Source organism: Sinocyclocheilus anshuiensis, unplaced genomic scaffold, assembly GCF_001515605.1.
Source record: "Sinocyclocheilus anshuiensis isolate Anshui unplaced genomic scaffold, SAMN03320099.WGS_v1.1 scaffold168, whole genome shotgun sequence".
Classification (NCBI taxonomy): domain Eukaryota; kingdom Metazoa; phylum Chordata; class Actinopteri; order Cypriniformes; family Cyprinidae; genus Sinocyclocheilus; species Sinocyclocheilus anshuiensis.
The window spans coordinates 671,275-693,779 of record NW_015557060.1 but is presented as its reverse complement, the minus strand read 5'-3'; the positions used below and the strand labels follow the sequence as shown (position 1 = coordinate 693,779).

The 22,505-nt window shown below is 36.4% G+C and overlaps 1 protein-coding gene and 1 long non-coding RNA gene across 2 annotated transcripts; one reads left to right on the top strand and one right to left on the bottom strand.

The window, feature by feature from the left end:
* The first annotated feature begins 452 nt into the window (after nt 1–452).
* Nucleotides 453–1,118, top strand: LOC107676477 (RNA-directed DNA polymerase homolog). Its single transcript, XM_016471028.1, is given in 2 exon segments — nt 453–775; nt 777–1,118. Coding segments are annotated over 2 exon segments (636 nt in total). The 5' UTR covers nt 453–481.
* Nucleotides 1,119–19,495: 18,377 nt separating this feature from the next.
* Nucleotides 19,496–20,762, bottom strand: LOC107676483 (uncharacterized). Its single transcript, XR_001632746.1, has 2 exons — nt 20,685–20,762; nt 19,496–20,598 (listed from the first exon to the last, which is right to left on the bottom strand). It is a non-coding gene; the product is annotated as an uncharacterized LOC107676483 (long non-coding RNA).
* Nucleotides 20,763–22,505: the final 1,743 nt, after the last annotated feature.

Sequence of the window (22,505 nt, the reverse complement as noted above, 5' to 3'; positions counted from 1 at the left end):
GTTTATAACTGGAAAACCACTATGTCGTAGACATGTACGATATCGTGTGGGCCCCATCACTCTTCATCTTGGTCAACTTCATTCTGAACACATTCATCTTCTGGTTCTGGAGGGGTCTACTGCTGACATCATCTTAGGGCGCCCGTGGTTGGTAAAGCACAATCCCATTCTGTCTTGGAAGACGGGAGAAGTCCTGAAGTGGGGCAAGGATTGCTTCCCAGACTGCTTCCCCGGGACTCCATCACCATCTAAGAAACTCCCAGAGGTCCTTCCAGTGAATTCAACCTCCATTGAGAGTCCCATCAATCCATAATCCATAGACATTCCAGCCTGCTATGCCCCCTTTAGAGACGTGTTTTGCCCGAAACAAGCTTACCACCAACCACCACATCGGCCATGGGACTGCGCCATAGATCTCATTCCGGGTGAGCCAGTGACTCGCGGAAAAATCTATTCACTGTCGCTTCCTGAACAGAAGGCCATGGAGGACTACATCAAGGAGGCACTGGGTCAAGGTTACATCCGTCCATCTAACTCCCCTGCTGCATCGAGCTTCTTTGTGGCCAAGAAGGACGGAGGCTTGAGGCCCAGTATAGATTACCGAGCATTAAATAACATCACCATCAAGTTCCGATATCCTCTTCCCCTCGTCCCAAATGCCCTTGAACATCTCCGTGGGGCTACCATCTTCACTAAGTTGGACCTCCGCAGTGCCTACAACCTCATCCGGATACGTGAGGGGGATGAATGGAAGACTGCCTTTGTGACCCCCTACTGGCCACTATGAGTATCTGGTCATGCCCTATGGACTTACCAACGCCCCCTCCGTATTCCAGGATTTCATGCATGAGGTGCTCCGGGAGTTTCTTCATCGATTCGTCATTGTCTACATAGATGACATCCTCATCTACTCCCGGAGCCAGGCCGAACATCGCCAGCACATTGCGGAGGTCCTCCAACGCCTGAGAGAGCACCACCTATTCCTCAAGGCTGAAAAGTGCACCTTCCACCAACCCACGGTGCAATTCCTGGGGTATAACATTGATTGTACAGGTATCCAGATGGACGAGGGGAAGGTGGCAGCTATAACCTCCTGGCCAGAACCCACTACAATTTAAGGAGCTCCAACAATTCCTCAGATTTGCCAACTTTTACCGTTGCTTCATTCTAGACTGATAGCAAGCTCACCAGCCCACTCACAAGCTTACTACGAGGGAAACCCAAATCTCTATGGCAAGGGACGTGAGAAGGTTCGTGCAAGGATGTCCAGACTGTGCCATGTCCAAAAGCCCGCGCCACTTACCATCTGGCAAACTCCTTCCTCTACCAGTGCCAAATCGCCCCTGGTCACACCTAGGAGTGGACTTTGTCACTGACCTGCCACCCTCTGAAGGTAACGCATGCATCCTGGTAATAGTTGATCATTTCTCAAAGCGAAAGACTTCCTGCATTACTTGCCTCCTGTGTTCCTCCTAGTGTCTCCTCGTCTCCTGTTCCTGGATCGCTAAGGTGTGTGCTCTTCCGTGTGCGTTCCAGCTCCTGTAAAGGAAAGGACTCTGATCCTTCCACTCATCATATCCTTTAAACTGTTCTACGAACTATACACTCACTGTCATCACCTGGATCCTACACCCGTACTCTCTGTGACCAAATAAACTTGATTGATATACTAACCTGCTGCGTCAGACCTCTTCCGTTACAATATCCTTTTACATTCGCTATAAAATGGGTAGGTTAAGGGATCTAAAAATCTAAATTGCGTATTAATAAAAATGCATATTCGCTGTAAAATGGGTAGGTTTAGGTTTGGACGTAGGTTAAGGGGTCTAAAAATCTAAGTCGCTTATTGATAAAAATGCATTGATACGAATATCTTAATGAGATAAAAGATACGTAAATATTATTATTTTTTTTTTTTAAAGCTAAAAATACGTAGTGATTTGTACGTTTTAAACGTTGAAATACGTCTAAATTGTACGTTTTAGCATTAATAAAAACGTACAAAAATGTACGTTTTGTGCTTTTAAATGTTACGTATTAATACCTACGTATAAACATGAGACCAGGCTGTCTATTCAGTTAAGGATACTTCCTCTTCACTAAATAAGTAACAGATATTGAATTTATGGTCCATTTTGTTTTTATTTTTGTAATACTACGGTTTATGCATAAACATACCCAGCTATCCCATGACTTTATATTACTTTTTCATTTTAACATTGTGAAGTGCTCACATACTACTTTTGGCCTTCATAAACAATTGTTTTCACATATACAGTTTGTCTCCTTTCATTTGTTTATCTAAACTCAATTGTGCATTTCAGATGCTGTCATATCCTGCAACCTCGTCATCTGTAGAGAGAAACTGCCATTCAATCCCACCAAAATACAGATAATGATCAACTTAAAGGCATCATAGAAGGTCTTCAATACACTATTTTATGTTCTATTTTGAGTCAAGTCAATTTTTATTGACTTCTTTAAGCATTTATTTGTTCAATGTCCATTGTCATTCATTAATGTATTCTGCTAATAACTGTTGTTAAAACTGTAATTTTTGCTACAATATCACGTCATTAAAAAAAAATAAAAGTACCTAATTGACACGTTGATTATGTTGTTGTTGATTTTATGTAAAACCCTAATAGACACTTCAAGATATTATAAGACCAGGTAGATAGAGGGGTAAAAAACAACATTAATAAAGAATATATACAAATAATACTAATATTAATGATATATTAGTTCACCCAAAAATGAAAATTGGCTTGTGTTTTACTCACCCTCGAAGCATCCTAGGTGTATATGACTTTCTTCTTTCAGACGAATCCAGTTGGAGTTATATTAAAAATTGTCCTGGCTATTCCAGTCTCTATCATTGCAGTCAGCAGGTGTTGCAGTTGAACAGTCCACAAGTCGTCAAATAAAGCGCGCACATTCATAAAATGTCCTACACATGGCTCCGGGGGGTGAATAAAGGCCTTCTGTAGTGAATCCATGTGTTTTTGTAAGAAAAATATCCATATTTCAAACGTAATAAACACTTTTATATATCTTCCGCCAACTGTCATACGTGGAAGCCGTGCCGGCGGATGACGTAGCACGTCGGCATTGCGTGATTAGTGACTAATGCGGAGAGACAGCGAAACAAAACGCCGGTCACAAATTAGAAGTACAAACCAAAGATTTGCAAAGAAAAATGTTGGAGGATTTTGATATAAGTCAAGAGGAGACTGGTTTTCCTTTGCTTAAGGAAACTTTGCTTCCTTTGCTCCTATAAACAAACTCGCGAGACTAGCATATCTCAGAGGCGCACACGCTGTGCATACATCATACGCCTTCCACGTATGAAAGATAACGGAAGTGAGAGAAAAGTGTTTATGTGAATGTGAAACGAAAAATGACACGATTATGTTACAAAATCTCGGTTCTCTGGAACTCCAGACATTATTACCCTATTTTAAACTTTTAGACTAGGCTTTCAAGACTAGGACAACATAAAGTTTGTTCACAAATACCTCATCTAGTTTATTTAGGCTATATGATCATCATCATTCATTACATCACATTCCCTCTGTCTTTGTCCAGTTTTTCTTCTTCTCTTCTTTTTTCTTCCCTGGGAACCAGAGGGCTTCAATCTTTTTGACATAGTGATAATTTATTAGTGAACATCACATCACAATCAGGTAACTGATGGATGTGGAAGTACGGCTGTGCATGGGAAGATTGATCATGCGTTGATCCGGGGAGTGTCGGGATAGCAATAAAATAGGCCTAGTTATGTTTTTGTTGGACAATTGCTTTTTTGTAATATTTTAAATTCATAGTATCGAAGTAGTATTATAGATAAAAATAAAACAAAATAGATAGTTAAAAAAAACCCACTAATTTTGGCTCCCCTAGGTATCGGCGGTGCCCCACTTGCCTATTCCACCTATGCCACGGGCCGGCCCTGCTTTGACATCACATCGGAATATTTAAACCTGCTTTTACGCAGTCGCTGATCCAGAGAGAGCAGCGCTCATCATGTAAGCTTTATGTTTGAAACAGCTTTACAAACAGTCTACATAGCAGGCTACATTTCTGTGTTGTAAACATTAAATAATATCGAAAATATTGGGATAACATTTTTTAATCCGGATAAAGACACTGATGTTGCGGCAGCCGTGATCAATGAGTAGGCTAATTGGCCTTTGGAACTAATGATATGCTTCAAATAAAGATTGTATATGTTACATTATGCCAGTAGGTGATGAACGGTAACTTAAAATGTATTTGCTTCAGTTCTATGCTTCAGCGCTTCTAGTTCTGCAGCATATTTCATACAAAATGGTAATTCAAAGTGCTTTACATAAAAAGAAGCAAAATAATCACAACAATAAAAACAAGGAATTTAAAAACTTTTAAAATGATTTAAAATTTGATTTAAAATGAATTAAAACAGTTAAGAATAGAAAATGATTGTACAATCAGTTCGGACGTAGCACAGTGCTCATTCAGTAAATGCACTGCTAAACAGATGAGTTTTGAGTCTGGATTTAAATGTGGCTTATGTTTTAACACATCTGATCTCTTCTGGAAGCTGGTTCCAACTGCGGGCGGCATAATAGCTAAAAGCGGACTCCCCTTGTTTTGTGTGAACCGCAAAATAGCTAAAAGCAGATTCCCCTTGTTTTGTGTGAACCCTTGGTATTTCTAACTGACTCGATTCTAATGATCTGAGTGGTCTGTTAGGTTCATATTCAGTGAGCATATCTGCAATGTATTTAGGCCCTGGGCCACTGAGTGATTTATAAATGAGTAAAAGTACTTTAAAATCAAATCTACATATAACTGGAAGCCAGTGTAAGGACCTGCGGACTGGTGTGATATGCTCAGGTTCTTGTTAGAATCCTGGCAGCAGCGTTCTGGATGAGCTGCAGCTGTCTAATGGTCTTATTGGGAAGGCCAATGAGGAGACCGTTACAATAGTCAACCCTACTGGTGATAAAGGCATGAACAAGTTTCTCCAAGTCTTGACTGGAAACAAAACATCTAATTCTTGCAATGTTTTTGACATGATAGTATCCTGATTTAGTTACTGCTTTGACATGACTACTGAAATTAAGGTCTGTCTTCAGAATCACACCAAGATTCTTGACTTGATTTTTAGTTGTTTGACCCCTAGAGTCAAGGTATGCATTCACCTTGAGAACTTTATCTTTGTTTCCAAATGCAATGACTTCAGTTTTCTCCTTGTTTAACTGAAAACATTTCTGGCAGATCAAACTGTTAATTTCATCAGTGCATTGGCAGAGGGAGTCAATGGGGCTGTAGTCATTTGGTGATAAGGCTAGGTAAATCTGGGTATCATCAGCATAGCTGTGATAGGCAATTAGGTTATTTCTCATTATTTGACTTAGTGGGAGCATATACAGGCTAAACAAGAGTGGTGCAAGAATTGAGCCTTGCGGGACTCTGCATGTCATGGACGTCCACTATAATGGGGCTGTAGTCATTTGGTGATAAGGCTAGGTAAACCTGGGTATTATCTGCATAGCTGTGATAGGCAATTTGGTTCTTTCTCATTATTTGACTTAGTGGGAGCATATACAGGCTAAACAAGAGCAGTGCAAGTATTGAGCCTTGTGGGACTCCGCATGTCATGGACGTCCACTTAGACTTATGCTTTCCTATACTCACATAATAACCTCTCCCTTCTAAGTATGACCTGAACCATTTGAGGACCATCCCAGAAAGCCCTGCCCAGTTTTCCAGTCTCTCTAGAAGTATGTTATGATCGACAGTGTCAAACGCAGCACTGAGATCTAGTAGTATCAGCACTGATATTTTGCCAGAATCAGAATTTAAGTGAATATCATTTATCTTTATGAGCGCTTCTCTGTGCTATGATGTGCTGTGCTGTCTTCATTTATTTATTTCAAATGTTTTTTTGCATAATGAATTCATTTTAATTAATATATATATTTAAATTGACTCGTTTATAACATTAAATAAAACATTTTGTCAGAAACTCAAGTAAATTACATATTACTTTGGTTGTCTAATGTTTTGTAATGTAATGTTTTCAGAATCATGGGAGAAGCATGATCTATATTCTAAAAATCAATTAGTCATAGCTTAAAAATACTTAGGCTAATATATCTGGCATCTAACTAATACTATTAGTACTGTTTCTAATATTAAAACGTAGTTCTGCAAACCAACCCCCAATATTTTACCTGGCACCCCTTGCCTCACAGCCCATTCCACTAATAATCACTGTTCAAACATTCACACAGAAACTGCATAACTTTGTCTTGATTTTTTTTTTTTTTTTGGAAACAAAATACAATATAAAGAAGATTATTGCAGAAAAAACTGCTGCCATTGTTAAATCCATCATAACTCACTGAATCATGAGAAGATTTGGGTTGTCAGAATGCTAGAATAATGAAAACATACTAAGAATAAAAATATAAGTACATTTTCATATTATGATTCAGTTACTATAACAACTTAAAAATACTAATTAAATAAATAAATAAATAGACAGAGTAGATTATATATATATAAATAAAAATAAATAGATAAATAACTGTAAAAGAAGAGGTCTAATAGTGGTTGAACTATTTGCAAATATTGTATTTATATTAAATATTTATATATTTATTATTTTATTATTAATATTGTTCAATTTATTTACTATTTTATTTTAAAATATACACACATTATTCTTACTCATATCTAATATGTATTCTTCATTATTCTTACTCATATCTTACTCATATCTAAAAATGCAAAATGTTTGTCTCATCACATTTAGTTATGATATTTTCAGTTTGAAATTTAATTTTAAAAAGTTGAGTAGTTGCATCACTGAATATTACTGTCGGTCATAAAACAGTTGTAAGTAGCTAAACAGTCCAATTTGCACTCATATTCTGTGAATAGTAAGCCCTGCTTGTGAATAGTAAGATTTTACTGGAAATCTCAATCATTTTAACATTGATGTTAGACTGTCAGACGGCTGAGGCAGACCAGCCTAAAATGTAAATTTTGTCATCCTGACATGAAACAATATAAGCAAATCCAACTATATATAAACTGAAAAATTTGAGTTAAGTCTATTTGCCTTTAAATTATTTTAAGTTTCACTGATATTTGGGTTAATTCAATGGGAAGACCACATTAGGTGATAAAAGTTTAGTTAGGCACCATTACCCAGTTAAACTAGGGGAATGAGTTTCCTCAAATCAGCCTTAACTTAGGGTTTACAGTGTGGGTTTGTGGATGTCGTTTTGTCATTGGTGGTGTGGAGTTTAGAGAAGTGAAGAAACAGAAGTAGAAATGTTGGTCCCTGTTTAGAAACATGCCTATACAAACATTCATGCAAAACCTTATCAAAAAGATGTAAAGGTGTTAATTTTATTAAGTAAACCTAGGTAAAATTCAGGTTTTTAGGGGTTAAAAAGACACTTATTATTCAGTAAAAGTGCATTATCCATTTGACTGCACTGACATTACTGGATGAGAACAAAACTTGAACTTAATTTACCTGGATGACACTAATGTCTTGTAGAGAGCTGTATGCTTAATCATATTTATTTCACATTTGATGAATTTTGCAACATTGCCACTGTTATTGAACAGAACTGAATCAACACTGAACTGACTTGATCTGAATAATGGCTCTATAAAATAGCACTGTAGACATCTTGTGTACAATGTATATAATTACTGGTCAAAATGACATAGTAGATATCCTAATTATGAGTCAAAATTGCAGAATAGATATCTGGAATTTATATTTTCACTATTCAAAACTGAATTATGACTAGTAGACCCAAGTGTATTAAATGCTATTACGGCTTGCCATACCCCTCTGGTAAATGGAGGGCTTCATAGTGTAACTCCGGTTTCATTTTATTTTGATGATCCATTTAACGCATTCTGTTGACTATAAATAACGTTGCACCTACATATCTACTAACTCTCAGGTTAGGGTTAGAATAAGTTAAAAAGTTACTTATAGTTACATTAGTTACTTATAGTGAGTAGAATGTCCGTTGGGACACCATCACAATAAAGAACTAGCAGATATTAATCAGACAGTCTGCTCTAATGAGAGTTAGTTGACATGTAAGTGCAAAGTTACTTATTGTCAACAGAATGATCAAAAGGGACCATCAAAATAAAATGTTACCGTAACTCCTTTCTGAAATGTTACTTATATGGTATTACTTACCTAGTAAGTTTATTATTCAAATTAACAATTAAAGTGATAAATATAAACTGGTTAAATGAGAGGCAAACCCCTCTAGAACTAAGCAAGAATGGTTCATATTTCCGGATTATATGTTTCCCTGTTAAAACAATATATTTTATATTTTAATTATTGTAATAGGCACAGAGGTGTAATGTATTTATGGATGAATCATACCAGTGACAGGAAAACTGGGGACAGACCTGATGCAGCAGTTCTTCTTGGACCAGATTGGCTTTAGCAGGAACCTCTGGGACCAAGGAGGCTGAGAAAGGAGCTTGGACAGCATCTCTGTCTGAGGCTGCTACAGGAAACACTGATTTTTGGGATTGCAGCAGCAGGAAACTTCAAGCCAGTACAAGAAACTCTGGGACCAGGATGGTTCTGAACAGGTACCCTGTCAAGTAAACTCTTACCTCTGACATCAGCAGGTTCTGGAGCAGCAGTGTTATGAATCTTTAGGATGGCATTCACTGGAGTGGCCCTGACAGGGTCTTTGGGACCTGGTTGCCTGTGACAGGATCCTTTGGAGCGGCAGTGTGAAGGACATCTGGGAGCAGCGAAACTGTGAAATGGGCATCCTTGGACTTTAAATTCAGGAACCTTTCTGGGGCATCAGAGGTTTTGGAGCATCGGTGGCAGACTGGCAGGAACCATTGTGGCAGCTGGTATTTCTTGAGCAGCCCTGACAGCATATCTGGACCCAAGGCAGTGGAGGAAGGAGCTCTGTGGCCATGACTGAAGCCTCTGATGCATCCGTGACATTGATCGTTGGGACCTTGATGCCAGTGGCAGGGACCTCTCTTGGACGGCACTGAGAGAAACCTCTGGGGTGAAAATGATTGGACTATTGAATTTACAATAGCCTACAGTTGAGTGCAAAAGTGTGCATCCCCTTACTTTGAAATGACAAAAGGAGTAAAACAAAGAAATGCATGTCCTCCCTTTGCCTTTATAACCTCCTCCAACCTCTTTGGGTACCCTCTGAGCAGCTTTTATATCCTCTCAGGTGTAATTTTAGCCCATTCTTCCTGCCATATTTGTTCCAAGTCTATCAGATTGCTTAGCTGTCTGTCAAGCACTGCCTTCTTCAAATCTATCCACAGGTTTTCTATTATATTCAAGTCTGGAGACTGGGAAGGCCATGGCAAAACTTTCACCTTATTCATTATAAAAACCATTCCTGAGTTGATTTGCTTTGTGTTTTGGATCATTGTCTTGTTGAAGGATCTAATGCCTCTTCATTTTTAGCTTTTTGACTGATGGGAGGAGGCTTTTGCTTTAAAATCTGTTGATATTGGCCTGCATTCCCTTCCACTTTATGCAGAGCTCCAGTGCCTGATGCAGACATACACCCCCAAAACATCAGCGAGCCTCCACCTTGTTTGACTGTGGGAATGGTGTTCTTCTCCTCATAGGCAGGGTTTTTTTCTCGCCACACATACCTGTGCAAATTATGACCAAATAATTCGACTTTGGTCTCATCAGACGGTATAATCTTATTCCAAAACTCATTTGGTTTGTTCACATGCTCTTTAGCATACTCCAAGCATGCTGTCTTGTGTCTAGAAGTAATCAATGGCTTCCTGTGTGCTTTTCTCCCAAACATTCCAGAGTTGTGCAGACTGCGTGCGCTTGACAGTGGAGATGTGGACTTTAATTCCACTTGCTTCTAAGAACTTTTTCAGGCCCCCTGCTGTTTGTTTTGGATTCTTACGTAGCTCTCGAGCAAATTGCCTAGCAGCTCTTTCAGTTATTTTTCTTGGTCTTCCACTCCTTAGATTCTTAGTGTGTCCATGTTTCTTCCATTTCTGGATTATGGTCTTCACAGTTGGCACTGGTAGCCCTAAACGCTTTGAATTTTTTTTATAACCCCCTCTTGCTTTATGAAAGTTTACCAATTTAATTTTTAGGTCTTCTGACAGCTGTTTCCCTGATCTCATTGTTGCTTGAGACTGCTCCTGGAGATCTACCCACTTGCAAATATAAAATTCATGTCTAATTTGGTGCCACTCATCAAGCATTAAGTGTTGATGATGTTTTTTAAAGGATCAGACACCTAATTATACATATTAAAGTTAAATACCAGTTACACTTTATTTCGATAGTCCACTTTAGACATTCTACTAACTATAAGTAACTTTGTAACTACATGTCAACTACATGTCAACTAATTCTCATTAATTTGCAACTACATGTCTACTAACTCTCAGAGTAGACTGTTAGGGTAGGTTTAGGGTTAGAAGAATGTTGACAAAGAAAGTGTTAGAAGATATTAAGCAGACAGTCTACTAATACTCTACTAACTGCTAGTTGACATGTAGTTGCAAAGTTACTTACTGTTAATAGAATGTCTAAAGTGGACTATCAAAATAAAGTGTTACCTAAATACCTAGTTGGTTTATCAAAGGGGATGTAAACTTTTGAGCTTGCTATTAAAGATACATTTGGACTTGGACTCAGCTATTTTAACATACCATAAAAGGTTTTCAGAGGAGAAGCACATTTAAATGATTATGGAAGGATATTTTGAAGATGAACTGTACAACAGAGGCAGATGTTTTGATTATTCACCCAAGGTGTAAAGCGGATGCAAACTTTTGCACTCAACTGTACATATCCTTAAGCGAGTACTTCCGCAAGAAGCAAAAGGATAAATATCAACCAAAGGCCTGTTTTAATCAAATAATATCAATGAAATATTGTATACTCATATTAATTCTTCATTTAGGTGAACATGTTGAAGTCTTTAAATTCTTTATATGCTTTATCTATGTTGCATGTCATGGAAAAAGTCATTAATGTAAAAACATTTTCATGTGTGATGGTTTTGTGGGTTTTTATATTATGTGCAAATGATTAAGAGACTTCTTGATGTTCAGAGCTCCTTTTTTACCATCAGTGCAGCTCCTGGATGGGGCCGCATCAGTTTCCTGGTCCACCTCACCAGACCACGTGAGCTATTTGGGCGAGACAAACAAAAGAAAAAAAGAGGCAAATCTCCAAAACTTCCTCTACTTCTGTATGTTCTTCTTTGTCTTCTCTCCCCCTTTCTCCTATCTCTCTTCTCCGCACCGATACCCACAGGCGTCTCGTCAGGATGAGGCTCTAGCTCCGCTGAGTGGTCGGTGGGTGTCAGTGACGGTGATTAACCACGCTCAGTGTCTGGTGGTAATAATAGCCTACATTAAATGTATTATTTAATAATAATACATACATGAGTGATGTAGCCTAACATATTTAATAGTAATACAAAGCATATATATAGCTCGTGTATTCGAATTAAATTTCAGTATATTTTACCACTTTTTTTTTTTTTTTTCATAAAAACAGGTGTTTCATTTGTGCAGTGGCCGCCAAAATATTCGGTCACATTTTAATGGGATGTAATGTAATGTGATGCTGTAGATACTCGACTTGACTTAACACTTGGTCTGAGGATTTATCTAATGCAATACATTTTAAGTGTGGCTGAACTGTCCAAAATACTTTTTGAGGCTACCTTATGACACATGTAGCCTAATAAATCAAGTTGACCCTTGTCTGAATGTATTCCAGAATGTCTATAATGATATTTGAGATTTAAGTTTGAAGGACAAAATTAAGAGAAAAAAAATCATCCTTTTTACTGATTGAAACCAGTCATTTGTGTAATTGAACTTTTTGTCTCAAATCCTTATAGTAAGATATTACCCTTGTGTGACAACTTCACAACACAAGTATACTCATTTGGATTTTGCGAGATAATTTAAATGTAATATTTCCAACAATCCTCAGGAGTGTGTGAGCATATTTAAGGTTTGAATTTCCTGTTTTGAATTCTCGGACTCATTAAAATATTTAAGCTGGCCATTAGGCCTAAATGTTTTTTTCATTCATCTGAAGTGGATGGAGGAAAGTGGTTGAAGACTTACTTTACGGCAGTGGTGAGGCCAGAAATATTAAAGTGATTAGACCTTGGTGAAATAGGGTGGAGTACATCATTTTACAGTACCTACTTGAGATATAACCATGGATGCAAATTTCGACAGCGAAAAACTCATTATTGAAAGGTCAAAAATATGAGCCGAAAATATATGCCTAAATTGAAAATAAAAATGTGACTTTACTTGAAAACATGAAAAGTTAAGCTAAACCAATTAAATCAATTGTCAAACAAATCAGTTTTGAAGAGCTTAAAAAACACCAGCTGGTCAAAACTGCAAATGCAATGAGAACACAGCACAAACATGTGCAATGACACCTTTTTACAAACCAATGGCAAATGTTCTAATAAAAGTATATAATCTATTGAATGTAATCTACAAATTATTATGACGTGTATATGTGCATGAGTTGCATTAAAACTGAAAATAAATAAATATAAATAAGTAACCTGACCTGAGATCAGTTAAAACCATTAGACGTCCCCTAGCTGCAAACAATCAACATTTCAAAACGTTTATACTTTTTGCATATTAACATTTTATTTCATGTGAAATTACATGAAAATCAGTTTATGGAGGCCCCAGTGCAACTTTTCCAGGTGCCGGTAGTTACAGCATGGGCTGTATAAAATAGGCTTAATATAAATAATTTAAAAGTTTATTAATTTCTATTTATTTGTATGGTTCTTTTTATATTACACATTGCTCCAAAGTAGTTCAAATATCAGGACTGTTTCTGATTTTGTGCAGGACTTAGAAACTGTCCTGACTGCCAAACTATGTATTCGGTGCGACTGAGAATAATAATTTTGATGCACTCAATTATGTGAGGTGTGGCAGACATACTGTATACATCTTTAGAGGGGTTTCAGGCTTGTTTTAGTTATGCCATGTTTTGAAATGTCTATGCGTTTATATATATATACATAAATAGACCCTAGGCATGTGTATTATTAGCAAATTCTGAATCTCCCACCCATAGGTTCGGTCTCTCTCACACATTTTTCACAATTCAGTTTTTGCATTTGTTTTGGTCCATTGGCACTTCATACCCAAGCTGAAATTATTGTCTTGCTGTGAATTAAACTGAAAGTAACTAAACAGACACAAAGGCAGTGTGCCGTTTTTCAAACCACAAGTTGATCGGAAGTATATCTGAAAGATCTGTTATACAGGAAGAAGAGGCCCTGTGGGTCTGTAGATGAAAGAACTGAAGCATGTGCAGGTGGAGCTAAAGAGACAAGTATGCAAAACACATCTTTGCATGACAACATCTTACAGGTTCATATATTTTCTGCATATAATGGTAAATATTCTTCACCCGGTCCTTATTGATCATTATTATGAAAATGTAAACACTTTTCACCTATATCAAACATTCTTGTCTGCTGTTAAACAGTAAGATTAACACATTATTTCTTTTGATGTGTTTAATTAAAAACTAAATAAACTAAAAATAAAAAATAAAATAGCACCAATGCAGACATAATAAAACAAAGACAAAAAAAACACTCAAATGACAAAAATACACATTACTGAAACTTTAACTCAAATTAAAATATGTATAAGTACCTTTGCAAGTATGTCAACTTATTTTATTAATCCTACCCAAACAGTCTACTAATATTCTAATGAAAGTAAGTTGACATAGTTACAAATTTGGACTATCGTGGACTATCGAAATAAAGTATAAGCAATATAAAAATTGGATCTAATTCAAATTATTACCAAATAATAGTATATCAGTGAACAGTGCTGCAAATAAATATGCATATGCATATACATATTTTTTACAGTATAGCCTACTGGTAGTGTTGTCAAAAGACCCGGTATTTCGGTACCAAGTCGGTACTAAAAAAATTTAAACGTTACGGTACCAGGTTTTTTTAAGTACCAGTGGTACCGAGTACCCGGTCAAACCAGTTCCCTTTCATGGGAACTTCGAACTGCGTCCTCTAGGGGTCACTATGGGGAACGCCTCGTCGTGACCCGTGTCTGAAGCATACATTGAAAAAACACCAACTCGTTGGCCGGCGACAGCCATGACGTCACTACCGGTGCGACTATAGTATAAATAGGCACCAGGAGCACACATCATTCTCTTCTTCGTCTTCATTGACTGTTCTGTTTGAAGCGTGCATTTCCAAGGAAAAAGTAAGAGCTATCTCTTTCATTATGGTGAGCACTAGCAGAGCATTTAGAAGGTGTGTATTCAGGACCCGCTGCTGCTGAGGCACGGAGGAGAATGAGCTCGTGGGGATCTCAGGTGGACCTGGCCGATGAGTTTAAAGAGGGGCTTTCCCTCTCGCGCTCATCGGCAGCGGGCGAGACACAGCTGCTGGAGGATGATGTTCTCTCTTTAACATCATCTGATCCAGTGGCCAGTGCTCTGCTGGGTTCAGCCCAGGAAGATTTTCACTGGTATTGGTACCGAATACTGAAATTTTGGTACCGTGACAACACTACATACTGGTAATGTTTTCCATGTGAGGGCACTTTGAAGGGATATTTCAGCAAAAAAAAAAAAAAAAGTAAATTCTCTCATCATTTACTCACCTTCAATTTCCAAACCTGTATGAATTTTTTTCTTGTGTTGAACATAAAAGAAGATATTTTGAATATCATGGTAACCAAACAGTTGCTGGTCCCCATTGACTTCCACAGTATGTTACAGACTTTTCATTAAGACCCTAAAGAATCATATCAACTTATCAATGGGCATCCTATGACCCCTTTAATATTTTTGTATTTATAGATCAACTGTGATTTTTAATTAATGTTTCGCAATTGTTTTGACTGTTATACATATTTGATTGAAAATTGCTATACTACACCAAAAGTAATATTAAATGAAAATGGTAATATGAAAACATACAAACACTGCTGAACGTCTTAAAATCACTGTAACAAGTATGCTTCTGAAATTCTGAAACTTTCCTTTTTTTTATGAATGTCTATGAATAACAGGTGAGTAAATGGTAGACTATTCAATACAAAATTTTACCCAAACTAGTGCTGGTTAATGATGAGCTTGATGACTGGCCAGAAAGTAAGATGTTTTATTGGAATTTAGCCTTCATGTGTGTTTTTTCACTTACAGAAATAAGTGAAGTAGGGAAAAAGTGTGTCACTTCCAGATGATCATATCAGTCATATCATTCATTTCCCTGCTTTATCAACCACAAGCCATTTATCGCTAACAGCCACACTTACCTTGTATCTCAAAGTTAATCACTGACATCCAGCATGTGATATTGATATGCCACAGAAAGTTTCTGACCTGGAGGTTCACCAAGTTTGACAATACTTATGTGATTTGAAAATGATTAGGAAACGGCAAGTTTTTAGTTTGGTTTAGCACATAGGAAGATTAATGTCAGCATGAAACATAAGTTGCTATTGTATTTTCTTCTGTGTTGAGAAGTATATCTGAGTGAAAATACTTTTCTATGAAGAAAAAATATAGGGCAGGACTTGATTTTGTCCATAGAAAATGGATTGGATCATCACTGACTGCAGTTGATGGTTTTGCAGTGATGGTTGTCCTTTTGCAAGTCTTTCCTATCTCCACATATGATCTCTGGAGCTCACTAGTGACCATCAGGTTTTTGGTCACCTCTTACCACAGCTGTCCTCTCAATATCTCAGTTTGATAGAGCAGCCAGCTCTAGAAAGAGTCCTGTTTGCTCCAAACCTCTTCATTTAAGAATTATGATGATCACACTTTTTGGTAGCCTTCCCCAGATCTGTATTAGAAATAGCCAAGTCTAATAGAGTGCTGCAAAGGTTTCATATCTTAACCATGGCTTAATCACAGTCTTGCAAACTATTCAGTAACGCTTTATTTTAAGGACCAATTCTCATAATAATAATAGCATGCATATTACCAGAATATTTACTGTTTATTAGTGCTTATAAAGCACATATTAATGTGTTATTCTGCATGGCCTTATTCTAGATCCCTTAATTCTACCAAATACCTAAACTCAACAACTAATTATTAATAAGTAGCAATTTAGGAGTTTGATGCAAAAGTTGTAGTTAATAGTGAGAATAGAACCTTAAACTATTCTAACTCAGACTTACAGAAGTATGTCTTGTAACTTTTTCTATATTTTTAAGTGTTTGAAAAATCGTAATATGAAAGAATAAGTGAATGATAGGTGTGCTGACCGATACATGAACATTCTGTCACTTTATTTTAAGGTCCAATTCTCGCTATTTAGCAAACCATCAACTACAACTTTTGCCTCAATAAACTTTGCTGCTTATTAATAGTAAAGTAGTTGTTAAATTTAGATAATGGATAGGATTAGGGATGTAGAATTTAGTCATGCAGAATATGTGCGTTATAAGTATTAATAAACAGACAATATGTTAATAATAGGCATGCTAATAAGCAACTAGTTAATAGAGAGAATTGGTCCCTATAATAAAGTGTTGCCGAACATTCTTTCCACGTCCTTCCTTGTTATCATCCAAAAGTATCCAGGTTTGCCATTTTACAGTAATATGTTAAATGGTATTGTAATGCAATTTAAAAAAAAAACATTCACATAGTGCTGAATTCATTTATTTGACTTGAACAGCTTTTGACATTAGTATGTCACTCCATGAAATTGCATTGATGATCACATGAAATAATTACAGCTACAGGAACTACAAACTCTCTGGTCCTTCAGTAACAGACGCCCCCGACCCCCCAAGACCCTAACTAGCCCAATGCTGTCTGAACACGCTGAAGGAGAAGCAAACATATGAGATGTTCAACTGATCTGCATTACTACAGCAACTATCAATGTCTGCATAAGCTCTTTATACAAGCATGAGAGCAGGCTGATCTTGATACAGTGAGCATCAGACTGTGCACTAGCTGATGTAATGTGAAAGTCATTTTTTACAAACCACTTCAGAACCTAGGGCTGAGACTAAAGACTAAAACAGGGCTGTAGGATCGGTGCGACAAGTCTTGACATTTTTTTTTTAATGTGCAAATCAATTTTTTAAGAGGCATTTGGAAATCTATACCCATTTCAACAGGAATATTATAGGTTTATACTTCACAAATGTCAATACAGCAAATTAACAGAATATGAAACACCACAGAGAAACAAATGTGTTACATTGACATGCCGTCCATTCAGAGGTAAGGCTTTATCTAAAACATGACAATGTACTGTAAATAAAACCATGTACAAACATGTCAACATTCAATGATTTTTTTTTTTTACATTTTCATTTGTATTCCAGTACAACTTCATTATTTTCCATTTGAAGTGATATGCATTTTTATCAAATTGCATTTGTAAATCTTCCAACCATTTTTATTTGAATTCCGTAAGAACTGAACTAAAACAATAAAAAAGCAAAGTTCACACACACAATGGTCCCATGATCATAAAACTCCTGAATGATTCCGTACACTGATGAGAATTGAGATGTTGAATGCTGAACTTGATTTCAGCCGTGCTCATCTGAACTGAATATTAATACACTGCAGCAAAAAAAAAAAAAGAAAAAAAAGCTGATCGCTATTTTTGTCTTGCTTTCCAGTAAAAATATCCATATGACAAAAAACTCTAAAATGATGTAAACAAAATCCATTTAACTGAGAAGGAAAATAAGACATTTTCAAAGAATATTTTGAATTAACTTTTTCCCACTTACCCCATTAGGTGTTTTCGGTTTTCAACTACATTTTTGCTAATGCTTAAAATATGGAAAAAAATCACCAATGAGGTATGAAAAATAAATGTAATTCAAGATATGCAAAAAAAAAAAAAAACTCACTGGAAAACAATACAAAAATTGATTAGAAAAATGGTCTATGCACTGTCATGTGTACACACACACACACACACACAAACACACACACACACTTTTCTTGTGACATATGCATAACAAAGATTGATCTCCATCAGAAAGCAGTTGAGACTGATAGAATGATACAGAAGCTCTGTGTGATACAGGATAGACTATAACTACAGTAAGGCATGTTAAAATTCCAGTGCAATACAATGAAATGGAAAAAGATTCTCTATTTAGAGCCAAAGCTGTGTGTTAATGGCCAATAACACACTGAACTAGTGTGGACGATTTTAAAGATGAAACCCATGCAGTAGACAGAGGAAACAAAGTATCAACATGCATCATCTGACCCTAAAACTTAAAAAATATAATATAATATATAATAATAGGGTGTGTGAATGTCTATGTGTGTGTGATGGAATGCATGGCTGCACTAAGGTGACTGCTTTAATTTCAGGAGTTACAGATCAAAACAAACAGCTTTCCAATAAAAGCTGCCTGACACATTCAAGATAATACTGATATCCAGCCAGATGTGAACACAAAAGACAAACAGCAAAACAAAACAAGTGACAAAAAGAAATGTGTCCATATATATGAACTCATCCAACAGCACATGCCATAAAATCAACAGCCGTTTCTAACCTTTTAAAACATATAATACTGAAATAAATAACAAAAGTTTTTGATAAACATCTTCATGTGTTGAGAGAGTCAGTAGTTTGGGGTTTCTTTTAGCTCTGTTTGGGATACCCAGTGTGCTTTTGGGCATACAACACTATTTGAATCTAAAAAAAAACTATTTTCTTATTTGTCTTTTGCCCATTTGCACAATTTGCCCTTTTTTTTTTTTTTTCCCATTTGCACAAATAAGCCCATTTCTCCATCAATTCTCATTACTGTAATACAACCAATAATAAATCATGTTATTTAAATTGTAAAGTACACAAGTAAGGATCACTGCATTACAATAGTGAGAATTTGGGATTAAAACATGCTTAATTATCCTGAAAATAATGCAACAATGCAATCATAATCTCCATAAAATAGGCTTAATATTATTTGTGCAAAAACTGTTTTCAGTTGAATTTCATTTCATATTTCACTAGGACATTTCTTCATGAGATTCATCCAACAGTAGAACGGTGGAGGGCCCAAACCATCTGAAACGTCATTAAACCTCATTTAGGAGTCTAGATCTCACCTGAACTAGCTCTAGCTCTGCTGAAACCTGTGGAACACGGACCTCATGCTCTTGATATGTTCGTATGATGAAAACCCAAACAATCCCATCATGCACTGGGTCTGGACTGTACCATCTCTTTGGAAATGATTCCTGAAGATCAGAGATGTAAACTTGAGGAAGCTCTTGAGGAAGAAATAAGCTCTGGGACAGTGCATGGATGCAAAGTTTTCTTTCTGGCAGAGTTACACCAGACATGACTATTTACTAGCTAATCAACATCACCACACGCTACTAACAAATAAACACCTACGTTAATGAAGTCAGCTGACCTTTTTTACTGAGACTAAGTTATTAATCTGATATGGATGAGTGCAGAGGACTAGAGTATGTTCCGCAACTGGATATCCATGTTAGCTAGCATCTGAGAGAAAAAAAAATATCTGGTAGGGTAAAGCAATAAATAAAATATCCTAGCATCATACATATTCATAGATATTTATAAATGTATAAGATTATACAGCCCCCTGAACTTATTCTGGTTGTGATATGAAAAGGCATTAGTGTTAGAATGAGTTATTTTGACCTTGATTCTTCCTTTCGTAACGTTCATTAAGTGAAACATCTCTGAAATATTAGTTTAAAAGGTGAATCTCACAAAAATATCCAGGTCAGTACTGGGTTATTATTATTATTTTGTATTGTGCTGCTGTGGATTTGTGTTTTGAGCATTTCTTTTATTGACATTATTCTCAATGTTGATTTTCATTAATAATACCTTATTTTTTATTCATAAAAAATCACTGTATTAATGATTAATTAATTACTGCAATCAAGTGAATTCCAATTATTTGGAATAATGTTAGCAAACACTGTACAATGTCAATAATATATTGAGTTAAAATGAGTTTTTTTCTTTCTTTTTGCATTTCAGTAATCAGAATTTTGGGAGGAAGTGCTTAAATGTAATTAAAATAGCATCACAATGTCAAAATATTAATTGTCTTAATGAGCTTAATTTTCTTCAAGCAAAATAGTTTATTTTGATTATGGGGTCAATTGTGATCTGAACACATACTTGACAGGTTTCGTGAGATTCACTCTTTTATTGAATAAATAAAAATGATGAAGAAGTGCAAAATGAAGGATTGATGACATGATCTAAATTGCATTCTCTTTAAGTGTGTGGCTTATTTACCTATAATCGTTATTTTTTATTTATTTATATATTTTGGCTCCCTGTTCCTGCCGTGTGATTGGTTGAGGTGAGGTGATTGACAGGTCTACACACGAGTGAGGAAGCCCACATTGAGGCTGCCGGGTATCTGAATAGTTTCCAGTGCCAAGGAGGAGGGGTTAAAGGGGAAGGTCACGGGGTAGATGAGTTTGGTGTCCATCAGCAGCTGAGGCGACTCCTTTCGATCCCGTAAACGTGTCTGGCAGAGGAAACACACAGACAAACATGCAGTAGATTGACTTAAAAAGCACAAGAACTATTATAAGGTTGAGTTATGAAACATACCTGTATTGTTCTTATGAACAGTACTGACACACGCTCTTCAAACGCGTTGACAGGTGTATACAAGTTCAGCACCTTCACAATCTGGACAGAAAAGAAGAAATGCTGAAAGTGTGTGTGTGTCAGGGGTATGATAAACTGAAACTAAAACCAAACTAAAACATTTTCATTACTTTAAAATAAAATTAAATAAAAAAAAGTTTTATTTCAACATGTTCATTTTGTTAAATTTGCTGTACTAAAATAACTACTGAAATAAAAAATTATAAAAACTATACAGACAAAAAATACAAAAATCACTAAAAATGACAAAAACAACATAACTATTAGAACCCGACCGATATGGGTTTTTTGGGGGCCGATGCCGATACCGATACCGATATTAGGAGTGAAAAAAGACCGATAACGATATATCGGCCGATATTCTTTGTGTGTAGGCTATATTATAGTACAGTATAGTCAAAAGTTTGGACACACTTCCCATCCGTGTCCAAACTTTTGACTGGTACTGTATATAGAATACAGTATATAGCCTACATAAACAGAATATATATACATAAGCACATTTTTTGCAATGATAACTTCGGCCGGTATAAACACCAGTCCAGCCACGATCAGCTCCGGTGGCCATAACACAGGCTTTAATGCGCCGCAGACGCGTGCCGTGATGCGCAGATCAGCTCTAGTCTCTAACGTCACCGAATCTGCTGTTAAAAATTAGCCATCCATTCATCATATCATCGTGCAAAACTAAGAATTAGAATCATTGTAATGTGACGATTGTGAGCCAAAATCATCACAATTAAAAGAACCAAAGACTTAAACTACTTCAGTCTGTGTGCATTGAATTTATTTAATACACGAGTTTCACAATTTGAGTTGAATTACTGAAATAAATGAACTTTTCCACGACATTCTAATTTATTGAGATGCACCTGTATATGTTCTGTAAAAAAAATGTCCATATCGGCGGCATATTCGCCGATACCGATATATCGGCGACAGGCTCATATCGGCTGATAATGCCGGCTAAACGATATAATGGTCGGGCTCTAATAACTATAATATTATTATAAAACATTCAGACATGGTCCTGTATCTGGTGTGTTTTTTCCCTTATTTTGGAAACATTACCACACTAAAACATGAAAAACATATTAAATAACATTTTGGTTGATAATGTAAATCATAATCGTTTAAATGTAATTAGTCATGAACACTGCACTGAAATAGCTAAATATGTAAATAAATACTTTTATCTATTTTTAATACAAAAATATTATCTCATGGGATATTACAAAGCTTTGCATATTGTGAAATGCTCTATAAAGTACCATTTGAAAATGTGATTTTTGAAATTATTGTAATGTGTGTATTCTTTTTTAAAGGGGCGGCTCACTGTTTTTTTTCTAGGCTTTATTGTGTTTATGGGGTGCAGTCTAACGTGTTAATGCTTCGTTTAAAAAAAAAAAATAATTCACATAATTTATCTTTATTACACACCGCTCTGTCCCTTCTCTGAGAAACGGGCTGATCTTTTCATGTGTTTATGAAGCCCCTCCCTCAGAAATAGGCGATGGGCTCTGATTGGTTAGCTAGCCCAGTGTGTTGTGATTGGCTAAACCGCTTCTAGTGCGCGTCTAAACGTCCCGCCCCTCACCTCAGCGGCATGTGCTCCGGTTGGATTGCAAACAACAGCGTCCTTAATATAGCTTATCAGTTTGAGCCCGATTGAGAAACAGAGCATATTTTTGAAGAGGATCACGCAGAACCTGTGCAAGCACGGCTTTTAATGGTAGGCCTATGTTTTTTGTTTGTTGCTGT